General features: G+C 49.0%; 9 protein-coding genes across 9 annotated transcripts; 4 read left to right on the top strand and 5 right to left on the bottom strand.

Moving 5' to 3' along the window:
- Positions 1 to 52: 52 nt before the first annotated feature.
- Positions 53 to 1773, bottom strand: N7518_004841 (putative transcription factor Rap1; the record flags this gene model as incomplete). Its single annotated transcript, XM_057185768.1, has 4 exons — positions 53 to 1138; positions 1214 to 1454; positions 1509 to 1594; positions 1651 to 1773. 4 exons carry the CDS (start codon positions 1771 to 1773, stop codon positions 53 to 55), a joined length of 1536 nt encoding a protein of 511 aa, XP_057042538.1.
- A 418-nt stretch (positions 1774 to 2191) lies between these two features.
- N7518_004840 (DHHC family palmitoyltransferase) lies at positions 2192 to 3506 on the top strand (the record flags this gene model as incomplete). The annotated part of the gene is made up of 3 exons (XM_057185767.1): positions 2192 to 2280; positions 2334 to 2487; positions 2544 to 3506. The coding sequence occupies 3 exons, from the start codon at positions 2192 to 2194 to the stop codon at positions 3504 to 3506; spliced, it is 1206 nt and encodes a 401-aa protein (XP_057042537.1).
- Positions 3507 to 3993: 487 nt separating this feature from the next.
- On the top strand, positions 3994 to 6917 carry N7518_004839 (Ataxin-10 homo-association domain-containing protein; the record flags this gene model as incomplete). Its single annotated transcript, XM_057185766.1, has 2 exons — positions 3994 to 4166; positions 4229 to 6917. The coding sequence occupies 2 exons, from the start codon at positions 3994 to 3996 to the stop codon at positions 6915 to 6917; spliced, it is 2862 nt and encodes a 953-aa protein (XP_057042536.1).
- Positions 6918 to 8809: 1892 nt separating this feature from the next.
- Positions 8810 to 9611, bottom strand: N7518_004838 (uncharacterized protein; the record flags this gene model as incomplete). Its single annotated transcript, XM_057185765.1, has 3 exons — positions 8810 to 9087; positions 9191 to 9541; positions 9596 to 9611. The coding sequence occupies 3 exons, from the start codon at positions 9609 to 9611 to the stop codon at positions 8810 to 8812; spliced, it is 645 nt and encodes a 214-aa protein (XP_057042535.1).
- Positions 9612 to 10766: 1155 nt separating this feature from the next.
- Positions 10767 to 10968, top strand: N7518_004837 (Oxidoreductase FAD-binding; the record flags this gene model as incomplete). The annotated part of the gene is given in 2 exon segments (XM_057185764.1): positions 10767 to 10779; positions 10790 to 10968. The coding sequence occupies 2 exon segments, from the start codon at positions 10767 to 10769 to the stop codon at positions 10966 to 10968; spliced, it is 192 nt and encodes a 63-aa protein (XP_057042534.1).
- Positions 10969 to 11273: 305 nt separating this feature from the next.
- N7518_004836 (uncharacterized protein) lies at positions 11274 to 12159 on the top strand (the record flags this gene model as incomplete). Its single annotated transcript, XM_057185763.1, has 2 exons — positions 11274 to 11435; positions 11497 to 12159. The coding sequence occupies 2 exons, from the start codon at positions 11274 to 11276 to the stop codon at positions 12157 to 12159; spliced, it is 825 nt and encodes a 274-aa protein (XP_057042533.1).
- A 409-nt stretch (positions 12160 to 12568) lies between these two features.
- Positions 12569 to 14065, bottom strand: N7518_004835 (mannose-1-phosphate guanylyltransferase; the record flags this gene model as incomplete). Its single annotated transcript, XM_057185762.1, has 4 exons — positions 12569 to 12595; positions 12647 to 13822; positions 13896 to 13952; positions 14003 to 14065. The coding sequence occupies 4 exons, from the start codon at positions 14063 to 14065 to the stop codon at positions 12569 to 12571; spliced, it is 1323 nt and encodes a 440-aa protein (XP_057042532.1).
- Positions 14066 to 14582: 517 nt separating this feature from the next.
- N7518_004834 (uncharacterized protein) lies at positions 14583 to 16235 on the bottom strand (the record flags this gene model as incomplete). The annotated part of the gene is made up of 2 exons (XM_057185761.1): positions 14583 to 15596; positions 15774 to 16235. 2 exons carry the CDS (start codon positions 16233 to 16235, stop codon positions 14583 to 14585), a joined length of 1476 nt encoding a protein of 491 aa, XP_057042531.1.
- Positions 16236 to 16908: 673 nt separating this feature from the next.
- Positions 16909 to 19548, bottom strand: N7518_004833 (putative dynamin GTPase; the record flags this gene model as incomplete). Its single annotated transcript, XM_057185760.1, has 4 exons — positions 16909 to 17090; positions 17154 to 17295; positions 17345 to 19434; positions 19497 to 19548. The coding sequence occupies 4 exons, from the start codon at positions 19546 to 19548 to the stop codon at positions 16909 to 16911; spliced, it is 2466 nt and encodes an 821-aa protein (XP_057042530.1).
- Between the last annotated feature and the right edge of the window lie 286 nt (positions 19549 to 19834).

Genomic DNA, 19834 nt, shown 5'->3' with positions numbered 1-19834 from the left:
GTAGTCATCCTTCGTGTGATTTCAAATTCCACATTTCATGTGTATTATTCAATTATTCAATGAGTCCTGTCTGCCGGGCCATGCTGAAATATTCCCATCTATCCTTGTACGCTTCTGCGCCGTGCTTCGTCAACACTCGCCGCACCCGCGAATAATCCTCCGCTTGTAAACAGCTATCGTCCTCTGCTGTCCAGACTCCCGGCATATCATCAGGAATATCCTTGCCAGCGGTGAGGTATTTGAGAACCTTATCTGCCATCTCTGGGACCATGCTTGTACACCGCAGAGCATCGAACACGTGGGATTCTTTGGCACCTAGAGCCAGGCGTTGATCAATCCAAGTATCAACGTCGGGCGCATCTGAGGTGTCATCGTCAGTCGCCTCGGATGCTGGGCTTGATGGCAAGAATGGGAGCTCTAGGAAAATGGGATCCACTGGGTCTTTGAAGATATCTTTGACTCGTGGTCTAGGATTCGATGCTTGTTTCTTGAATCGGCCAGACTGTGCGAAGGCATTGTCCCCCAATGGTCGCGGTGGGGCTGGCGGGGCTGCTACATCTGCTGGTCGTTGTCGTTGTGAGGTCTCCCGAGTGACGCGGCTAGGGCTCTGTATGGAAGCGTTCAGGACTGGAAAGAGTTCTGGAATCCCAAGGCCTTGAAGCGGTCCGGTATCTGACAACGGGATACCGGGTGGGCCTCTTTCTGGCCGTGTAGTAAAGGGTGATGTGGCCGCCACGACTGATGACTTTGGTTGGGGTCTTCGGATATCAGGATTGGGACGGCGTGAGGGAAGGCCCACGGTGGCAGAAGCTTCAATTGCTCTTCTTTTCGTAGGTGAAACATCCAGCCGCTTTCGATTCGATGGTTCAGGGACCGGATCTCGTTTTCGTTTTGGGCTGTTTGCTGTACTTGCTTGGGCCGGAGCAGGTGGTGCCAGCCGAGGGACCCTTGAGCTAGATTTTGCTGTGGAGTCATTTAGGGAAATTCGGGCAGGTAAGATCTTTGGGCGTTCTCCTTGGGGTGGTGCAGACTGTAAAAGTTCGTCATATGATAATGGGGTGCCGCCCCCTGGACGGCCTTTGCCACGGAGGTGCTTGATGTATCTACTACGCCAGGATTGCCATGGGTGAGCGGGAAACTATGCCCTATCGGTTAGTATCAGATTTAGTTGTGTGTGTCCTGTAGCCTTGACAGAACCAGGAGAGTATCATACCAGTTCACTTAGATCTTGGTAAATTTTATTGCCTTGGATAGGCGCCCCTGGCTCTTGTTCAAAGTGTTCGACCCAGTCAAACAAGATTTGGTCCTCTTTCAGGGTATAGAACGATCTTGTGCTCTTCGTGGGAATGTTGGATGCACCCATTGGACGAGGTGCAGATGGCCCAACCCGGTGCGCTTCTAGATCTTCGAGTCGTCCCTTGTTGATAGAATGCTCTACATATTGATATGAGAATCTAATGTTGAATTAGTACACTGATCTTGAGGGAGTAAAGTTCCGTGTTCCGTACGTGTCCTTAGGCAGGTCTTTCCTCGTGTGATCCACCAGCTTCACATCGGCATCCTTCTCCATCAGCACAACGGTACCACCATATTGCTAGGAATCCATTAACCTCTGCAAGCTTTAAAGAAGATAAATTGATCCCGAAGTACCTTAATTAATTCTTTAAACCTCGACCTTTGTGGAACAGTGAGAGATAGCCAGAACCGTGCGCCTTGAAACAGATTCAGTGTCGTAGTCTCAGCCCGAGAGGAGTCATTTGTGAAAGTTGCCATTTTAGCTTCTCAGAAATCAAGCCGCAAAAAGCTCTTCCTCGAGCTTTCACGCCCTAAAGTAGGCCAGCTTTGTCTGCGACGCGGTATCACGTGTTGACGTGTCGCGAGGGGCTCTTCCCCCATTCAGCAGCGGGCTATGGTACAAGACAGGCGTTGTCTCGCTGAGCCAATTGTCAGTTCTTGTATTCGATCATATGTAATTCCGGCAGTCTCAATTCACAAGGGTCATAGATGAAACCGTCGGTTCGCGCCGAGACTGAGAACGCGGTCACGTGGCTGACACAAAACCGACGACTTTCGATGAGAGCGCATGGACCGACCACGAGTCAAGGAAGGCAGGAACAGTGAAGGATACCGCCAGAAGATGCAGACAGAACAGTATATCCTTTGAACTTACCGATAGAACTTGAGCTTCAGAATGGGGGCCCTCAGAACCGTTGGTCTGGTGATACTGGCGGTCTCGGCTTTCACCTTTATCGCGCTATTTGGTAGGCTGCCAGCTTTCCGGTGAGCAATTTGGCAACTTAGAAACTCTTGAAGCTCTGCGCTAACTGCTCAAGGAAAACCCCGGTCGCCTGGCTGCATAGGGTACTGTGGGTGTACTTTCCAAATGGAATTGCGATTGTCGATAATCGCTTGTTCGGCGGAAGGGTATTACGATGCTGGAATCGATCTGGCAGCTATGTATTGAAGGAAAACCACCCGCTTGTCCTGGTGGGTCTCTGAATTTATTAATACTTATGCACATAGATACTGACCATGCATACTAGATCTTCTTTGTCTCCTTGCTGGTCATTGGAGAAGGCATCTTTGTCCCGGCTGCGTGGCCTCGGCTTTCGAGCATTCATCGACTCTGGGTACCCGCAACCATCAGCTTGCCATATTTCCTGCTGTACAAGTGTATTGTGACCAAGTCATTTATCACAGCAGAGAACCATGCGGAAGAGATGAGACGCTATCCGTACGACCGAGTCCTTTTTCATCCAGGACATCAATGCAGCACCTGCAAATTCCTCAAACCAGCGCGCAGCAAGCATTGCAGCTTCTGTCGCGCTTGTATTTCTCGACATGACCACCACTGTGTATGGTTGATGAACTGCGTCGGGGCTAACAATTGCGTGTACTTCATCTCGCTCTTGGTCTCCCTTTCTGTCATGTTGATCTACGGCTCCTACCTTGGTCATTCCATCCTCTCCGGGACGCTGAAGCAAATGGTTCCGCCAGAGATACAGGAGGCTATGCAAGGCTGGACAACCTGGATCAACACATGGGGTATTGTGATCGCTGCTGATCCCAAAATTGGGACAGTATTTCTACTGATGGTTATGACTGCCCCGCTGACGATCTCTTTCCTGGCGTACCATACATATCTCATTTGGGCTGGGGTGACAACCAATGAGAGCGCAAAGTGGACCGATTGGAAAGAAGACGTGGAAGACGGCTTCGTATTCAAGACAAACCGGAGTCTCATTTTCGACAGCCCTCTTCCTATGGATCCGTATGATCAACTGTGGCCTGTTCATACTGATCAAATCCTTGTCACTGATGAAAATCCCCCAACTGAAGGATGTTTATTGGCCTCCGAGTCCAATTGCATTGCTCGTCGCCCAGGATCAGACATACCTCCTGACCCTCGATGGAAGCGAATTCATACTATGAGAGATATTGACAACATCTACGATATGGGCTTTTGGTATAATCTTCGGGACGTGATAGGACTATCTGTCCGTTGATCTAAGGAGATATCCGGCATTAACCTCTTTGTGTGGAATCTCTGTGGAGTTTGAACTTTGATTTAAAGGAATATCTAAAATATATTTCCAAAGACGCTATCTACAAATTGTCGACACTCAAAGTGAGACTATGCTTAAAAGGCTATGCCACCGATTCATAACCCTCTCATTGAACACTAGTAGAGTATTATCAACTAGTTTATAGACTTTGAATATTATAGGCAATTTGGAGCACTTTTACCTTAGAAGTATACAACATACGTCCAAGGAACCTTCCAAGGTTGAGTTCTCCAATAGGAGAGCTATGAGCGTAATAATAGCCCTGGGAGCTTAGAATGGGCGAATGGGCGATAACGATAACATTCGTGCGGGCGGAAAATTTGTCTCTCCACACCTCCGAATCTTAGATTCTTCATCCCACTCTGATCTCCCCGCGCTGTTTACCGTTTGAAGGAATACGCGTTACAGCTGGAGTTTTCTTTGCATTATGGCAGATCCAAAGCCATTATGCACGCCAGCTGAGCTCATGCTCAAGGTAATCCTTGCAGGGACACTGAGCCACTACGAAGTTCGGGGCATGATTGATGACAAGCGCTTGGAGCACATGCTTGCCGCTGGGAAGCAGATCCTGTACAAGACACACCAGGAGAGCGATGTTCGGTATGATCGCAATATCATTGACCATTGCATGCTTTGTATACTAATCCGTTGCGCCCTGCTAGTCACAATCTCGGCATGTCGCCGGATATCTGGCAAGGTCTCACGAACGTCCTCACAAAAGCAATCCCCGTCCTTGAGTCCCAATCTTTCGCGTGGAAAAGCCCCGCAGCAAGCTACGAACACTCATCCGCAAATTTGATCGCATACAATTATTTCTCGCTGGTCAAAGACATTGAGCGCTTGAATGATCTGTGTACAATCGCTCGTAATCTCCTCGCCACAACCAAGAAGGCACAGAACCTCGCGGCGGAAACCGGATTTGACCAACGGATTCTAGCTCTCATCGACACATGTGTTCGTGTGACTGCTCGAGGCTTCGATGGCGAGCAAAATGCGCGGAACGAGGAGCGATGGCAGAAAGTCGTCAACCTCTATAAGCGCCTTCTGATTACATGTCTACAGTACCTTCACAACTTTATTATGCACAATGAGCATCGCAAGATGGTTCTCTGGCTGGATCTGTTTGGTTACCATTCGACCGCTGATACGAACATCATAAAGCCCAAGGAGCCTTTGGACGATGCCAGCTCGCGAGAAGGAGTGGCGCCTATTGTACAAGTTGGAGAGCGTGTCATCAACCCGCCGATTCGCGCGCTTTACGACCAAACTGCAGAGGATTTGTTATTGGAGACTATCGCCAAGTTCCCCCGGGAGCCGGCAACTATCAAGGAAGAGGCTGCCATGCTGCTTCTGGCCAACATTAAGGATCACATGGAGAGGATTTTAGGGCGAGACCTCAGCGCTATTCAAGAAATGGGCAGAGACCCAGACCAGGTCAAGGATATCAGAGCTGCTTTGACTGCGATACTAGGGGCTAAGGTTGACGGTTGGTCTGATCTCCAGGACCGCGCTCGTGAGCTCCCGGCTGCGCTTCCCGAGGAAGAACACGAGGATCCTAAAGACCACGAAGACCAGGCGCACGATGACCACAGGGAACACGACGAGGAAGAAGGGGAACACGAAATCACCAAGAAGAAGACCATCCTGACTATTGATCGCAGTCTCACGGCTGGTTTCCCTCGTCTTTGCTGGGCTGATCTTCCAGAGATCAACGATTTTGGCGCTGTCGATGGACCTGTTACAGATGAAGATACCAGTATGCCCCGGTCAGCTCAATCGGCCGCCGAGACCCTCCAAGAGGCCAAGGATGAACTCATGGCTCGGCTTCAGGAGCCATCACATATCGATGGCGACGAAGAGCACGACTATGACCACGGTGATTCACACACAGTTGGGGATGATGATTCACACAGCCTGGATCACATGGCTGACGGAAGCGTGGACGGAGATGGCGAGGATGATGTGGATGACGATGGCGTCGACGGAGAAGCCGATGATGAAGAAGAGGAAGACGACGAATACCGTGGCCGTCCTGGTGATCAACAGCGGGGTCTTCTAACAGATATCCCTCTAGTCCTTGGACCGGCAGAAATCGAAGCTTTGCCTATGATTGTTCAGGCCGGTATTGTGGACAGCTTTGGCCTCAAGGGCGGCGAACGGAATGGATCTAGGAACATGCAAGCGCTCCGCTGTCATATTCTGCTCACGCAGGAGACAGGACGTAACCTACTCCGTGAACTACTGATTTTCATTGCGGCATGGGACCTTCCCGACGACGAGCTCTACTTCAAGATGATGGTCCAGATCATGGAGGCCGTGCTTAAGAATGGCCTTATGTCTCATGCCTACTCGGACTTCGGCCAGCCTAAGGACATCATCTCTCCGGCCCAGGCTGTTGTGATCAAGATACTTACCCACATCTTCCGAGCCAAGTACTCTCCTGCGTCGGTGACAGGATCGGCTCAACCTAACATCCCTCGCAACCCGAGCTCGCTCAACCGAGTTGATATTCTCACTGTCCGATACATCTTCACCATCTTCCGTGGTAACATCATCCCCGAGACTTGTGCTCTAATCTATCTCCAAGGCCAGATCCGCGCCGAGCGGGCTCTTTCTGAGGACTTCCCACTCAATCTATGGGATATGGAACGGGTATATGAAGGTGTCTACCAATTTTTAGAGTTCTTCGCGGTGCTGACCGAGAACAATGACTGGAAGAACCTGCTGGTTAATTGGGAGATTGTCTATGATTTGGTGACATTGATCAAGGAGTTGGAAGCAAGCATCCCCAAGGGCCAGCTGAGCCAATTGTCCTTTGGCTCCGTGCCCCCTCCCCCTCCTCCCCGAAACGACACCGCAAACGATGCCTCCGACGCTAGTCCTCCAGCCCCTGTTGCTGTCGAACGTCCTTACGACCCTAGCGACCCAGACCCTGCCGACAATAGCGCCGACAGCGTCGACTCTCGACCTGAGTCCCCGCCGATCACAGAGGATCCCTCTGAGTTCGAATGGCGCAATCTCAAGAAGCTGGTCGTGCTTGTGCTCTCCTCGCTTGTCTGGAAGTGTCCCGATGTCCAAGAGCAGATTCGTCGTTACGGCGGCGTTGAGGCGATTCTTTGCTGCACCGCTTTCGACGCCCACAACCCATACATCAAGGAACATGCTGTGATGTGCCTTAAGTTCCTGCTGGAGGGTAACCGTGAGAATCAGCGCCTTGTTGAGGAACTCGAGGCTCGTGAGGTTGTCAATAATGATGGTGGCGTGCTCGAGCGAAGCGGCTATGAAGCTATGATCAACCAGGCAGGCAAGTTGGCCATCCGATCCAAGGCTCGGGCTGAGGAAATTTTATGAAGCATTGAAGTTACGTGTGATGAATTCTTTACCGAATACTGTACATAGAGTAGACGGAAAATCTCTAAAATACTTTTGAACTATTACAATTCCTCCCTTCTGTAAAATTCGTGATTCATATAGACATTACTGGACTAAGGTGGTATACATTCCAAGTTTAACAAATGATTTCTACCATCGACCAGCAAAGTAGTCACTAATTGTAAAATATTTCTAGTAGAGTATCTTGGCAGCTGTCTTTATCCGACCTTTTTACCAGGACTACGGATATTGAGTTGGTTACTACTCGAAAGTCGCTATAATCCTCCCCTCCACCTTTCTATTTTCATAGACGGCTCCAAAACTAAAATAAACAATAACAGCGCGTATGGTAGATATTGACGTAAATATATCCACCATAGGCACATTCAAACTGATCTGGCTTCAACAAAAAGTTATAAGCCGCCGGTACTGCAAAGTACTATAACCCTACCCACTCCAGTTCCATCAAGGTGAGCCGCCTCGAAAGACATGGGAGTATGGGGTAGAGAACTGGGGTGACCCACTCGGGCCGAGTATCTCATGCGCTATCCCTACGCATAGGAGGCATCCAGATATTCGGTCTTTGCATCTTGCGTCTGTTATCGGAAGGTATGCTGACAGTTATAAAGCGGTTAAGCAGATGGGGGTTGATCATGGTATTCAGACAAGTATTCAGCGAGGTGCATCTTGCGACCAAAATCAGTTTCTATCTGCTCAACGCGCCATGTCAGTTCCTTTACGTCCCTTAGTAAATAAAGGCCCGACTCCAGATCGAGAGTGCGAGTACTACGCAGTTTCGGCCAAAACTGTATAGCTTGGTACTCGGTCCACTCCTTGACAAGAATCATCATTATCATGACGGTCATTCCTAGTAATAGAAAAAAAAAAAACAAGCGCGAGGGTCTCCAGCGGGGGAGACATTGGGGTGGTTGGATAGGCTGGGATACTCACTGGTAAGTATCTGGATTGCCAAAATGTGGTTGAGGTTCATAAACGTGGGGATAGTAACTGAAAGAGTAAGCAAGTAGATAAAGTTGCATATAGGAATCGGAGGTGAAAATACCCTATTAATATGTGGTAATCTGCAGGAGAAGCCCTGTCACAGTCTGTGAGTATAGTGGAGAATGGTATGACTTAGAGAGAATGTCATCTGGAATGATAAATGAGATGAATCGGGGCTTGAGGACTTGATATTTATATGTGAGCAGCGGGAAGATCCCACGAGGACTGCAGCTTCACAATGAAGTTGTATGCCCTTTGTTAAGAAATTAATCAAAGAAATAGACAAAGGAATGAATGAAGCTGTCTAAAAAATTGATCAAAGAGAGGACAAAGGTCTTTGGAGCAGGTTTAGTTAGTACTATCAGTTTAGAGTATGAAAGCCAACGAGGAAACAAAGGGCTCGTGGATAGGCGTGTCTCGATCTTGACTCGAAATGAAGGTGCCAATGTATTTTCGGATCTAAGGCGTATAGGTCATACAGCAAAACACCATTGTTGTCCTCCTTTACTATATTTTTACATTATTGATCTGTTTGGTGGCTTATGTCTTCTCGGGAGTATCATACGTTGTCAAAAGCGATTCAGCTCCAGAATCACATTTAAGAGCCAAAACCTGACAGACTGTTCATGAATACGCACATTAAACCAGAATTCGAGGAAGTGGTCATGATATGGATTAAGGGCGAAGAGGCACAACGATCAACATGGTGGCCGGTCAGCTTACTTCCAATATCCATTCGGTCAAAATGTACATGATCGATAGATGCAACAGTCATTCACTCATGCTAAGATAGGCATACTGCCATGGAGTCTCCATTACAGAGGACAGTTTACAATGCACGTAGATGCATAGTCTCGTGTAGAATCTCTTCAGCCATACATACCATCCCATTCCTCCTCCTCATCCTCCTCAACAAGCTTCTTCTTCGCCTCCGCCTTGTCTCTCTGCTGCTGTGCAAAGTCCACACGGTCAAGCGGACACGTCCCGCGCAGCCGCAGCCACGGCCGCACACATTCCAGATCGAAGCGGTGTGTCGGGTGGCAGGGCAGCTGGACGACGAGCGGGTAGGGATCTTCCACGAAGGGGTTGTTGCAGATAGGGCAGTTATCAGAGCTTTTGAGGGATGCTTTTGGGACGCGTTCGAGCACTAAAGAGATCCAAGGGTGGTTAGTTATATGATGGACAAAGGAATACCCCGCTGATCTCGGGGGAGGTTGATGGGCGCGGCGAGCTAGGGGAGTGTTTCTTACTATCACAGAATTCCTCGTCAACACCCTCCACCTTCCGTGGTGGCATATCCGCCTGTGCGAGCAGCGACTGGATCATCGTGGTCAGCAGATCGCGACCGGTATCTGAGTCGGTGTTGTCGGTGCCTTCCTGCGCGTCGGGGCGCGGCGCTGAATCGGCCTCGCGACGCATCATATCCAACGCCTCTGCGAGAGAGAAGAATGCTGCGCTCACATCTCCTGGGACGGGGACTGCATGGGGTCTGTGGTCGGGAGCTGGAGTGATCTGGGACAGGGTTGAGAAGAAGGTGGAGAGGTCGGGGCGGCGGCGGCGCGCAGTTGGGGCCGTTGAGGGGTCGGTCGTGTTGTGTTCGACTAGAGGATGTTAGCTTTAGAATTTTGGGTTTATTTAAGTGATGGGATTCGTACTTTCGTAAGTCGACATGGTGGGGGATAGAAGACTCGCAAGCTTTCGGATAGCTGTTTTTTAAGGAATGTGGGCGGGGAGAGCCCGTGTATTCTGTGGCACCTATGAGATTGTTTGCTTTTGTTGCACAGGATTGAGCTGCAAAAGGGAAATGCAGATCGGGTACAGGTGTTGTAGGTTGTTTTTATAAACGAAGTTCCCCGAAGGCAGAGAGTCGATAACGCGGCGCGGCAGTTCTGATTGGTTCGTCACTATACAAGCTCTTGAAAGGTCCAAATTGGTATGTTAAGCAACGATGTACGTTAATAAAAGGGAAATGGGATACTTTGAGATACTAGGGATATTGACATTATTATATCTAATCATAGATACCATGCTGAAGAGCTATTTATTCAAAATAGCCTATTGATGAAGGTCAATGACATTATTAAAAGGAACCCGCTTCGTTCCAAGTAGCTGTAGAGTGATATATATCAGATATATTCATAGGTAGGTGACCCTGTCATCTTGCTTCAAGTCCCTCACGGCGACAACCCGAGTGCGCTGTACCTGAGCCCGAGAGCTGCACTTCTTGTTCAACAATCCCCACTGCTTGCTCTGGGTACATTGGATTCCCAAGACTAGCCATGGTCAACCACATGGCGCGGCACAGTGGGCTTTTAAACGCCAGTTACCGAATCGCTATAGGGCTTCAGCCACAGGTGGACAGCAAATACGACCCCAGCATTATTGACGGGCAATCAAACTGATGCCTACAAAGTAAAGATGGTCTCGAGGCAGGCAATCGACCCAGAGAACCCGCGGAGAGTGAAGCTATATGGTAGAATGGTAACAGGTTCACTGCCATTTTATGGGCTATAGCCACATGCGAGATGACGACCCAACCAGCCTAAACGATGACTATGTTCAGACGTTTATCTTGTCTTCCTCCGGTCGCGATAAACCCGCCGACCAATTCGAGATCATAGTCCGACGACATGGTCCCATTGCTGAATATCTCTTTCACGTAAATGAGCAAGTCGGGGAAGCTTCCTGTGTCCAGAAAGTCCATCGCCCCCTACGTGGCGGGTGGCATTGGCATCACGCTCTTTCTCGCACATCTTCCAGAGTTATATATCGCCCAGCTGCCGTGATTTCGGTCTATCTCGAGCAATGATCAAGGGCTGATGCGTGATGGTTTCCAGCGGTGACCACAGTTGCCCCTACCAACGACATTGTTTACCATGTGGAGCTCGATGGAGCCGATCGGCAGGTGTGGGACTGCATCCAGTTGTCTGGGGTGGAAAGTGGAAATGATATGATGGATGCAATGCAGGCCGAGCACTTAGACCTTGCGCTAGCAGATGTTTGTATCTCTGCGCGGGTGTTGGGTTGAGGGGAATGGCTCCAAATTGGCTGGGGGAAACAGTGGTTGATGAGGATTTCGATTATTGAAGAAAGATAGTGAAGTTAATTGATACTTGTTCTCCTACATTCTATTGTAATATGTCCATAATTCAATATGCAACTTACTTGAAACAATTTCACGAAGATGCAAGCTGCGCCCATGAAAAATATAAAAATAGCGACATGACGCACGCCCAAACGTGTCAAGTGGAGCGCCGATCATGAGGGTGTTGACTGTAGGGCTTCTCTGGCTGAATTTCTTTTCTTTCATCTTCACATCTTCAACATCTCACCATGCGATCACCCTCAGTCAAACCCTCGGCATATCCGCCGCTGCCATTTCATCTCATCCGCTTCCTGATCTCCCTCTCCTCAATCGTGGCAGGGGTGATCTTGGCGGTGTTTACCTACCACCTCCACGCCGATGGCTACAAACTACCATATTCATTCCTCGTGGTACGTAATTTTTAAATAACATACCCTTCTTATTCATAAATGCTAACAAAAAACCCTCTAGCTCTTCGTCTCATCAGGCCTCTCCCTCCTCAACATCTTCCTAACCTCAATAATCCACTGCAGCTGCGGCCTATCAACAAAACTCTCTATATCGCTCAACATCCTCCTCACAATCCTCTGGGCGCTATCCCTGGGCCTCCTGAGCTGGAGCTTGGCAAGCACCATAACAACATCATGCACAACAACCTACTGGGGCAACTCGACTGGCATCGCCGTATGCCGGAGCTACAAAGCCCTCTTCACATTCACCGTTATCGGCCTGGTCAGCTACATCGCCGCGGTCTGGCTGGACGTCGTCGTGCGCCGTCGCCAGACCCGTCTCGGCGTCTACGACCCAATGGGATCCCATCCAGGCCTTGGTGACTCGGACGCCTTCGACGTTAAGATGGATGACCGCCACAGCGAATCCACCCCCGCCTTGCATGATTATGATAATGTGCCCCCCGCAATGCACGGTGCCTATGGCCAGGGCCATGATCAAGCGCCCCCGGTTTATGAGCACAATTTGGAGCATGCGCCTGCTGGTGAGGCGCAGAATTATTATCATGATGCGCCCGGGATGAATCACCGTGCCGCCCCTCGAGTGCACTTTAGTTCTTATGATCAGGATGGACATCAGAGGCAGGCTGAAAATACTGGGTATGACCCTGCTATGTATCGCTGAGTGGTTTTTTGGTACTGGGTTTCTTCTTCCTCTTCTTCTTTGCTTTGATGACAACATGCGGGATTTTATGATATTCATCTGGGGTTGTATCTTAACGTTTATATCAGGTGTTTCCGGTGCATGGCGTTTCGAGGGCTCAGGCTCAATTACTGGGATATGTGACAATTATACGAGGGAAACGAAACCCACATATATACCAGATAGTAATGCGAAAAATCCAACGACTCTTTCATTTTGGGTTCGTTCTAGATAGATTAAAACAAAAAGATCCTTAGATCGGCCACGCTCATGAAGCAAATAACCATCCAACCATAAGATAAGACGAGATGAGACAAACCCGACAATGAAGCCGTATCAACGAGGAGATCAGGGCGCGATAAATATCAACCAAAAATGACCAAAACTCAGATTACATAATGACCTCGTTGGACACATCCTATAGGAAACGTTAGTCAATGCATATGGAAAAAACAAGAAATAAACATACCCGCTTAAGCTCCTTGTAAGGCAGACACACGCAGTTCTGCACGCGGACCTCATCGCCAACACCGCACTCCTTGCCAAGAATGGTGATACTCTGCACCTTGATACCCTGCTTGACAATGCTGGTTGAGTGGCTGGCCACGGGAATGGGTGTGCCCTCCACGCGAGCCCAGGCACCGACACGGCTACTCCAGCCGATGATCGAGTGCATAACGCAGGCGTCGTGGCGGATCTCGGAGTCCTCAAGAACGATCGAGTCCTTGATACGGACACCGGCGCCGACTACGACACGCGGGCCGATCGAGACATTAGGACCGAGCTTAGCGGTGGGGTCGACGGTGGCAGTGGGGTGGATGTAGACCGGCGGCACGATGTTGGCAGAAGGGGGAGTGAGTTCAGGAGACTCGGCCTGGAATGCCTTTTGGAGGTATAGGGCGTTGGCAGGAACTGCAGATCCGGCGGACTTGATCTGGCGCCAGAAGTCCTTGGTTTCGTGGACAAAGAAGCGGTTGCTATCGGCCAGATCAGAGAGGATGTCTTGCTCCAGACGGAGGACCTCGCTCTTCTCGGCGTCCTCGTCGTCCCCGGCGGCTATGAAGGAGGATTCCAGATTGTCGGAGGAGGGGTACGAGAGCAGGCGGGGGCGGGTGGTGCGACGCTTGATGGCGCTGCGAATGGCGGGGAAGATGCACTCGGTAGCGAAAAGGTAAACACCGCAGTTGATCAGATTGGAGATGTGCGACTCGGGCTTCTCGACGTAGTGCAGCACACGTTTGGTGTGGGAATCGGACACGATGCATCCAAAGTTCGTCGCAGTGTCGTTCGAAACTCGCGTACCTAGGATCACAGCCTCGGCGTCCTTCTCCTCGAAGAGGCGCATCATCTCGCCCAGCGGGAATGAGCAGCAGACATCGGCGTTCAGCACGAGCAGCCGCTCGGGCTTGCCTTTGAGGATTGCATCACGGAAGTGGTACAGCCCACCTGCGGTTCCCAACGCTGTGTACTCTCGCAGGTAGGAGATGCGGAGCTGGGGGAATTCCTTCGAGGCATCTTTGATAAAATCCCGGAATACGCTCTCATCATAGTATCCGACCAACATCACTTCGCGTACATCGGGGACCTTCGCCACCGCCTTCAGGCAGTGGTGGATGATGGGGTGGCCAGCGACTTCGAATAGGGGCTATGGGAATTGCGGTGTCAATTTTGTCCGGCGCAAATGCCAATGAACGATCAAATCAGAGGTAGATGCATACCTTCGGCACATCGAGCGACAATGGGCGGAACCGAGTGCCTCTTGAGGGGCCTCCGACCTGTGGACAAGGTGTCAGTTATTGTTTAGTGCGATGATTCCGTCACTCACCAAGATCACAGCCTTAGTGGAAGCCTGGTTATTGTGATTTTCACGCATTGGTATATGAAGCATAACGGTATGCAAAGAGATGTTAAGTCTAGAATTATAAGAATCCAAAAGGCCAGACAGACCCCGAAGCTCCCCAAAAACGCCAAGACGACGCTTTCGGTGGGGCACCTGACAACATTTTACTCTTTCCGGCCTTGCACACTGGAATGCTTCGCTGATTTATAGCATTTACGTTATTTTTCAACGGTTTTGCCTTGATATATGTCTTGATATACGTAAACTACCCGTTGCAGATGGCTATTTTATTGACAATCTCTGACCATCTCGACAGTTGGGGAGTATTGGGATCTGAGAACCTTTCAATGACGTGCCCTTCACAGTTCCTATACAACCTGCCCAAGGACAGTTAGGGCTTGGCCAAGGGTAATTATTCAATCGGAGGTCGCATGTTCACCCTAATTCGTGTTTGAGCATAGATTATATAACGTTCTTTTTCTCATCAAACTCCAGCGTAATAGTCGAACTTCCAAAGGTCTTCTGATACATGATTTTTGCCAAGTTAGAAACACCCAAACTCCTCTTAATGCTCTGAATCCCGATCTTCCTCACTAACAACAGCATCCTCGAACCTTTGACGAAGCGTCTTTTCATACTCCTCCTTATCCCGAAGCTTGGCAGCTAACACCTTTTCAACATCGGGAGCCCAGAAGTCCGATACAATCCGTGCAAAATCGTCCTTTGACTGACTAGAAGGTGCAAAAAGGGGGTAAATATGTTGAGAAAAGAGGTTGAATAGACCTTTCGGGCTGTCCAAAGCATGGAAATACCAAAAGTTTCCGACTTGCCAACCATTTCTCATAAGATTTGTCCTATAAGAATGGTCATTGTTGATAGGGGAAAACTGTTTTTCTTCCTCCTCAAAAATACCAACAAACTCTTCGTAGGCCTCACTAAAGGTTTCAAGATGCCCGCCTGTTAGTTCATCGACTGAACAACCGGTCAACCAGTACGGAGGACGCAACGTCTCCGCTGGTAGTGAGCATGCCCATTCGAGATCAATCACAAACTTGACATTCCAATCGCTGTCGACGAATATGTTGCTAGGATGGAGATCAGTGAGTCTGTAAAGGAAGGGCCTTTGTCGAAGCGCTTTGTTAGAAAAATGAGGTAGGAGCGCTTTCATTATCGTCAATCTTACTATCTGGGCTCGGCCATCATCCGCATCGCTTATAGAGTTTGGCTGATACCGTATGCGATTATCATGACAAGACAAAAGATCGAGGTAGTATACGTCCGCTGCTGAGTAGGTCAAGCTCCGACTGATGTTAGTCGGAATTCCCCCGTTTTCTAATTGATGGAGTCGAAGAGTGAGAGGTCGGTTGGAAAGTTGCAAAACTCCATTGCAGTCGAGGGTCCATGATCCTATGCAGGGGAGTGGTATCTGACTTAAAGAGAGCATCATCCGTGAAAGCCCGCGAAAGAGATTTGTTCTTTTGACTTGCTCATGACGGTCTTCATCCCATGTCTCTGAAAGCATTTGAACTTCCGAGTTGCCAATGTAGTCCATCACCAAGTACCCGGTTTCGAGTAATGTCTGACGCTGATGAGATATATAGGGACAGGGTAGAGAGAACCCTAAAAGCCGTATGATAGATCTTTTCAGGGTCCAGAGAAGTCTAGTTCCGAGAGAGATATTCTCCGGTTTCGTAAACTATATAAAGATATGTTAGAAGTCATGTAATAATAGTCAATCTCTATTGAGGTCCCGTACGCTTTGGCCTCCAACAAGTCCAAACCCCCACAGCCGAGGAATAGATATTTCCGGACAATGCGTATGTATCCAAATAAAAGTTGCAGCTTCACAGCGCAGTTTCTCGTCCACATTGCCGGGGGTTTTGAATTCCCCTATTTTGTAGGGCAAGGGAAACCTAATAAGAGCATGTTTTCTTAGATCTTGACCTTGTTTACTGATATAGAGCGGAATGCAAACATTGAAGCTGCCATGGGCCCATTCCTTTACATCGCCAGTCCTGCAAGTATCCGAAGGACCTAGACCGAGATGATATGAGGCAATACGCTCAATATCATCACGATTGCTGTACAGCAACACAAAGAAATCAATGCGCTGTTCTGGGTAATCTAAGTCAAGGAGAACATCCTCCTCTTGCTCCAGCGCTGACTCCAATGTGGTGTTGCCTCTGAGCAGTGGCAGGGTTGCTGCCCGACGTGTCATCGCGGGTCTTGGTAGATGTAATAGAGCACCCGATGTAAGCGAAGACACCTGATTGCGTTTTGACTGGTATGAAAAAAGGGCTGATTGGCTTGAGGCAAATGAGCAGTTGGGATAGTTGGGTGCCCTTTCCCCTTTCAAAAAGGCGGTACGATACACTCTTACCGCCTTCATTTCTCCAGACACAAGAAGACTGAAGGCAGTAGGTATTCCGTATAGCCGCCGAAACAGACCTTCATGATATCAGTGCACCTTTGTATACTACTCGCATCTTCTCAAAAGCTCGTTACAGGCCACCAAGAACTAGGGATCCGACGGCCAATGGAATTAGCTCCAAAGCCTACCAAACTCGATCGTAGTGACGAATGCTTACACCTCGCTCAAAATCTTACAATCCTTTCAAGATCCCCGAAATGTTTGATATCAAAGTTGGGAAAGGCATGAACAAGTATATTTGCGATCATCTCGGCCTAACAAACACGATTTTCAGGAGTCTTTGTTGACATCTTTCTATTCCTCCATTTGATTCATATCTCCATCCCATCCATCACATTAGAAACAGTATTGAAGCTCGCAGGAACTCCCCGAAAAGACTCTTCTCAAGCCCATATTTGACCCAGTCAACACCGGTGGAAATGGCAAAATCATGAAGACCAGGAGACGAAAATTTTAGGAATCACCAGTCCTCTTTGATGTCTGGAACAGCAGTCTGGTCGTCTTCCATCTCGACATCCGAATCCCGGACAGAGTCCAACCATTCCTGAGCTTTCGAAAACTTCTCCCGCTCTTTCAGTAACTGAGCACGGCGATGCTGGCGCTCAGGGTCCTCCGTCATGAGGTCCAGACAGCGGGCGCGACCTAAGTTACGTATTAGCAACATTTTTCAATCTCATACTCGACACATATATTGTGCATGCTCACCGTTGTCGCCAAAGATTTCAAGGTCGTCACGAAGAGTACTAACGAGACTTGCACGGCAAGCCCGGAACAACTTCATGTGAGTAGACTGGCATAATACGTCTAGGAAACGAGAAGATGCGATATCGTAGTATGCAAGCGAGCTCTATGACCGCAATTAGTGAATGTCAGTAAATCTCCCCTAGAAGACTTACGGCCATCATCTCAAGTTCTTGGGAGTATCTATCAGGACCAAGTTGTTCTAATTGGATCCTCTTCACCTTCTCTGAAAGCTTATCATCGTTATCATGGCCACGAATTTTCAGCCAGCAAGTGGCGCGAGCATTGAATCGACGAGCTTTCAACACGTTTGAAGTCTGTTGCATCAAGAGTTGATGTTGACCTTGGGCCATTGTGAACGGTATCTCACGCTCGGACTTGCAGTAATCCTTGGCAATTTGAAGATGGGCCTGGCGCAGCTTGCCCATGAACTCTTTCAGAAATCTGCTAAGTTCCTGATACAGCCCAGTCTGATGATATTGTGCGAATTCTTCCTCCAGAGCTTCAAGAAGCATACTGTGGACAAGATTATGCGTAGCCTTGAGGAAAATCTCCATGAGTCTTCCCCAATGCTCAACGCTCCTCTTGTTCAAATTCTCAATCGCTCGGGGATCAAGCTGGTTCGGTACACCAACTGTGTTAGAGCGAATCTTGAGTTCTGTGAGTTGCTGCAGACTGATTCTGGCAGACTTCGACCCCTCGAAGTGGGATGTGCTGTACACAGCCCTTCTCGGAGTTGCTGGTTCCGATGCAGGAGTACAACTCGCAGGTGACTTTCGTTTCTTTGGCGTTGTTGTACTAACGCTCAAAATTTGCAACTCACAATCCGAGTCAACAACTTCAGCCAAGTCTTCATGATCCTTCTGCGCAGCAACGTCCAAGATGGGGCGTGTCTTCGCAAGTGCTGTTTGAAGGTCCATAACAATCTTGTTCCACTGCTCTTGCAGCGGCTTTCGCTGGGAAGAACCGTGCTCGATGCTGCGGGTCCCATCGAACAATTCATGAATTTTTCTTTCGAGATCTGAAGTTTTCCCCCAAAGAATTCGCTGAACATCTTCAGTGGGAGGATTTGGAAGGGTCTGCAGTTCTTCATCAATTGCCTTCGATTTCTCATCAATCTGGGCAATGATGGAGGGCAAAGATCCTAAGATCTGACGCATCAAGAGGTCAGACAATGCCGTTTGAAGTTGTCTCGTGCCAAAGCGATCTTCGAATGCGGCGAGGTCCCGTGTCCACAGTGAAGAATCAAAGAACATATCTTCCTCCTTCCTAGCTTGGGCGTGGCTGACAAGTGGGTCGGGGTTGTTTCGAATGACATAATAACCGTGGCCAAGCTTGAACTTGCTTCCATCCAGAATCTCATGCCATTGGTCAAATGCTTCGTCGGAGGGCCGGCGATCCGGCTTCGTCAACACCCCAAGGGTGCGCTCTTTCGCGCCCTTGATGTCCCTGACGAGACGAGCAGCGCTGGAATTTGTCGCATCATCTGTCATGGGCAGGGTGAGGAGTACAATGCAATGCTCCTGAGAAACATAATCTTTGACAAGATTTTCCACCAGATTGACCAGGTATCGTTCATTATCTTGTTCTGTCTGGCTAATCACTCCAGGAAGATCGTAGAACGACAAATTTGGAAGACCAGGACCAGATATATCCAGGCGCACGGCATTCGGAGAGAACTTAACCTGAGGTGTCTGTGCCATGTCGGTAGATCCGGGAAGAAAATCCTGCGAATCTGTACTAGGGTTCAAGATAGCTAACTGGGCGCACCAGATAGCCTTCTTAACTTCCTGCTTGTTATCCAAGGTGATGAAATGTTCATCATCTTGGCCGCCAAGCGCAATCCATGGTCCTAGTGGCTCTGACTTCTTGGGCATCTTCATCCGCTTCGATGGATCAAAGATGTAGCGGCGTGATAGATGAATCACGCATTTCCAGTTGTCGTCGCTTTCGGAAAGATTGATCTCTAACGGGCACCGAGTGCAGGTGCCTTCGGCTCTAGGCACCTTGATCTCGGAAATACCCTCAATGAGGGAGCTTTTCCCGGTGCTTTGGTCACCGACGACACATATTTTCGGAAGCATAATCTTGCTGTCCTCAATCCCCAAGTGACTGAGGTCTTGAATTTTTCTGACCAGATTTTTCATGTCCATGGTAAGATTATCGAGAGAGGAGGCGGGGATTGGGTGGACAGAAGGGACATCAGATAGTCCATGAGACACTGGAATCGGAACAGCTAAGCCAGCTAGAGGGATGAAGAGGTTAGTTAGCGAGAAGACCTTCTTTACCAAGGATGACCAGACTCACATATGGCTAGGCTGGGTTCCGACTTCGGAACTCGATCATACAAGCCTGACATCGTGATCAAATCTGGAGAAGTTATTATAAGCCATAAGATCATTAATAGGGGACAGGAAGTGATGCCTAGTGCCACTAGTAGTACGGCAAGCTGAGACATACAAAAAGCACAGATGGACACAGATTAGAAACAAGCGTGATTCTCAAGACCAAGTTGGCCGAAAAGTGAAACCTACTGCAGATGATGAGGCGTATCAGGGAGAAATAGATAGCTAAAAAGCGAAGTCTGCAGACAGAAATCAACTGCCATCAGCAGATAGGATGAGAAATCAGAATCGAGGCCGAGG

The sequence above is a fragment of the Penicillium psychrosexuale genome (assembly GCF_028828465.1).
Source record: "Penicillium psychrosexuale strain IBT 29551 chromosome Unknown utg000003l, whole genome shotgun sequence".
In the NCBI taxonomy this organism is placed as follows: Eukaryota; Fungi; Ascomycota; class Eurotiomycetes; order Eurotiales; family Aspergillaceae; genus Penicillium; species Penicillium psychrosexuale.
This window is presented reverse-complemented; position numbering and strand designations above follow the sequence as displayed.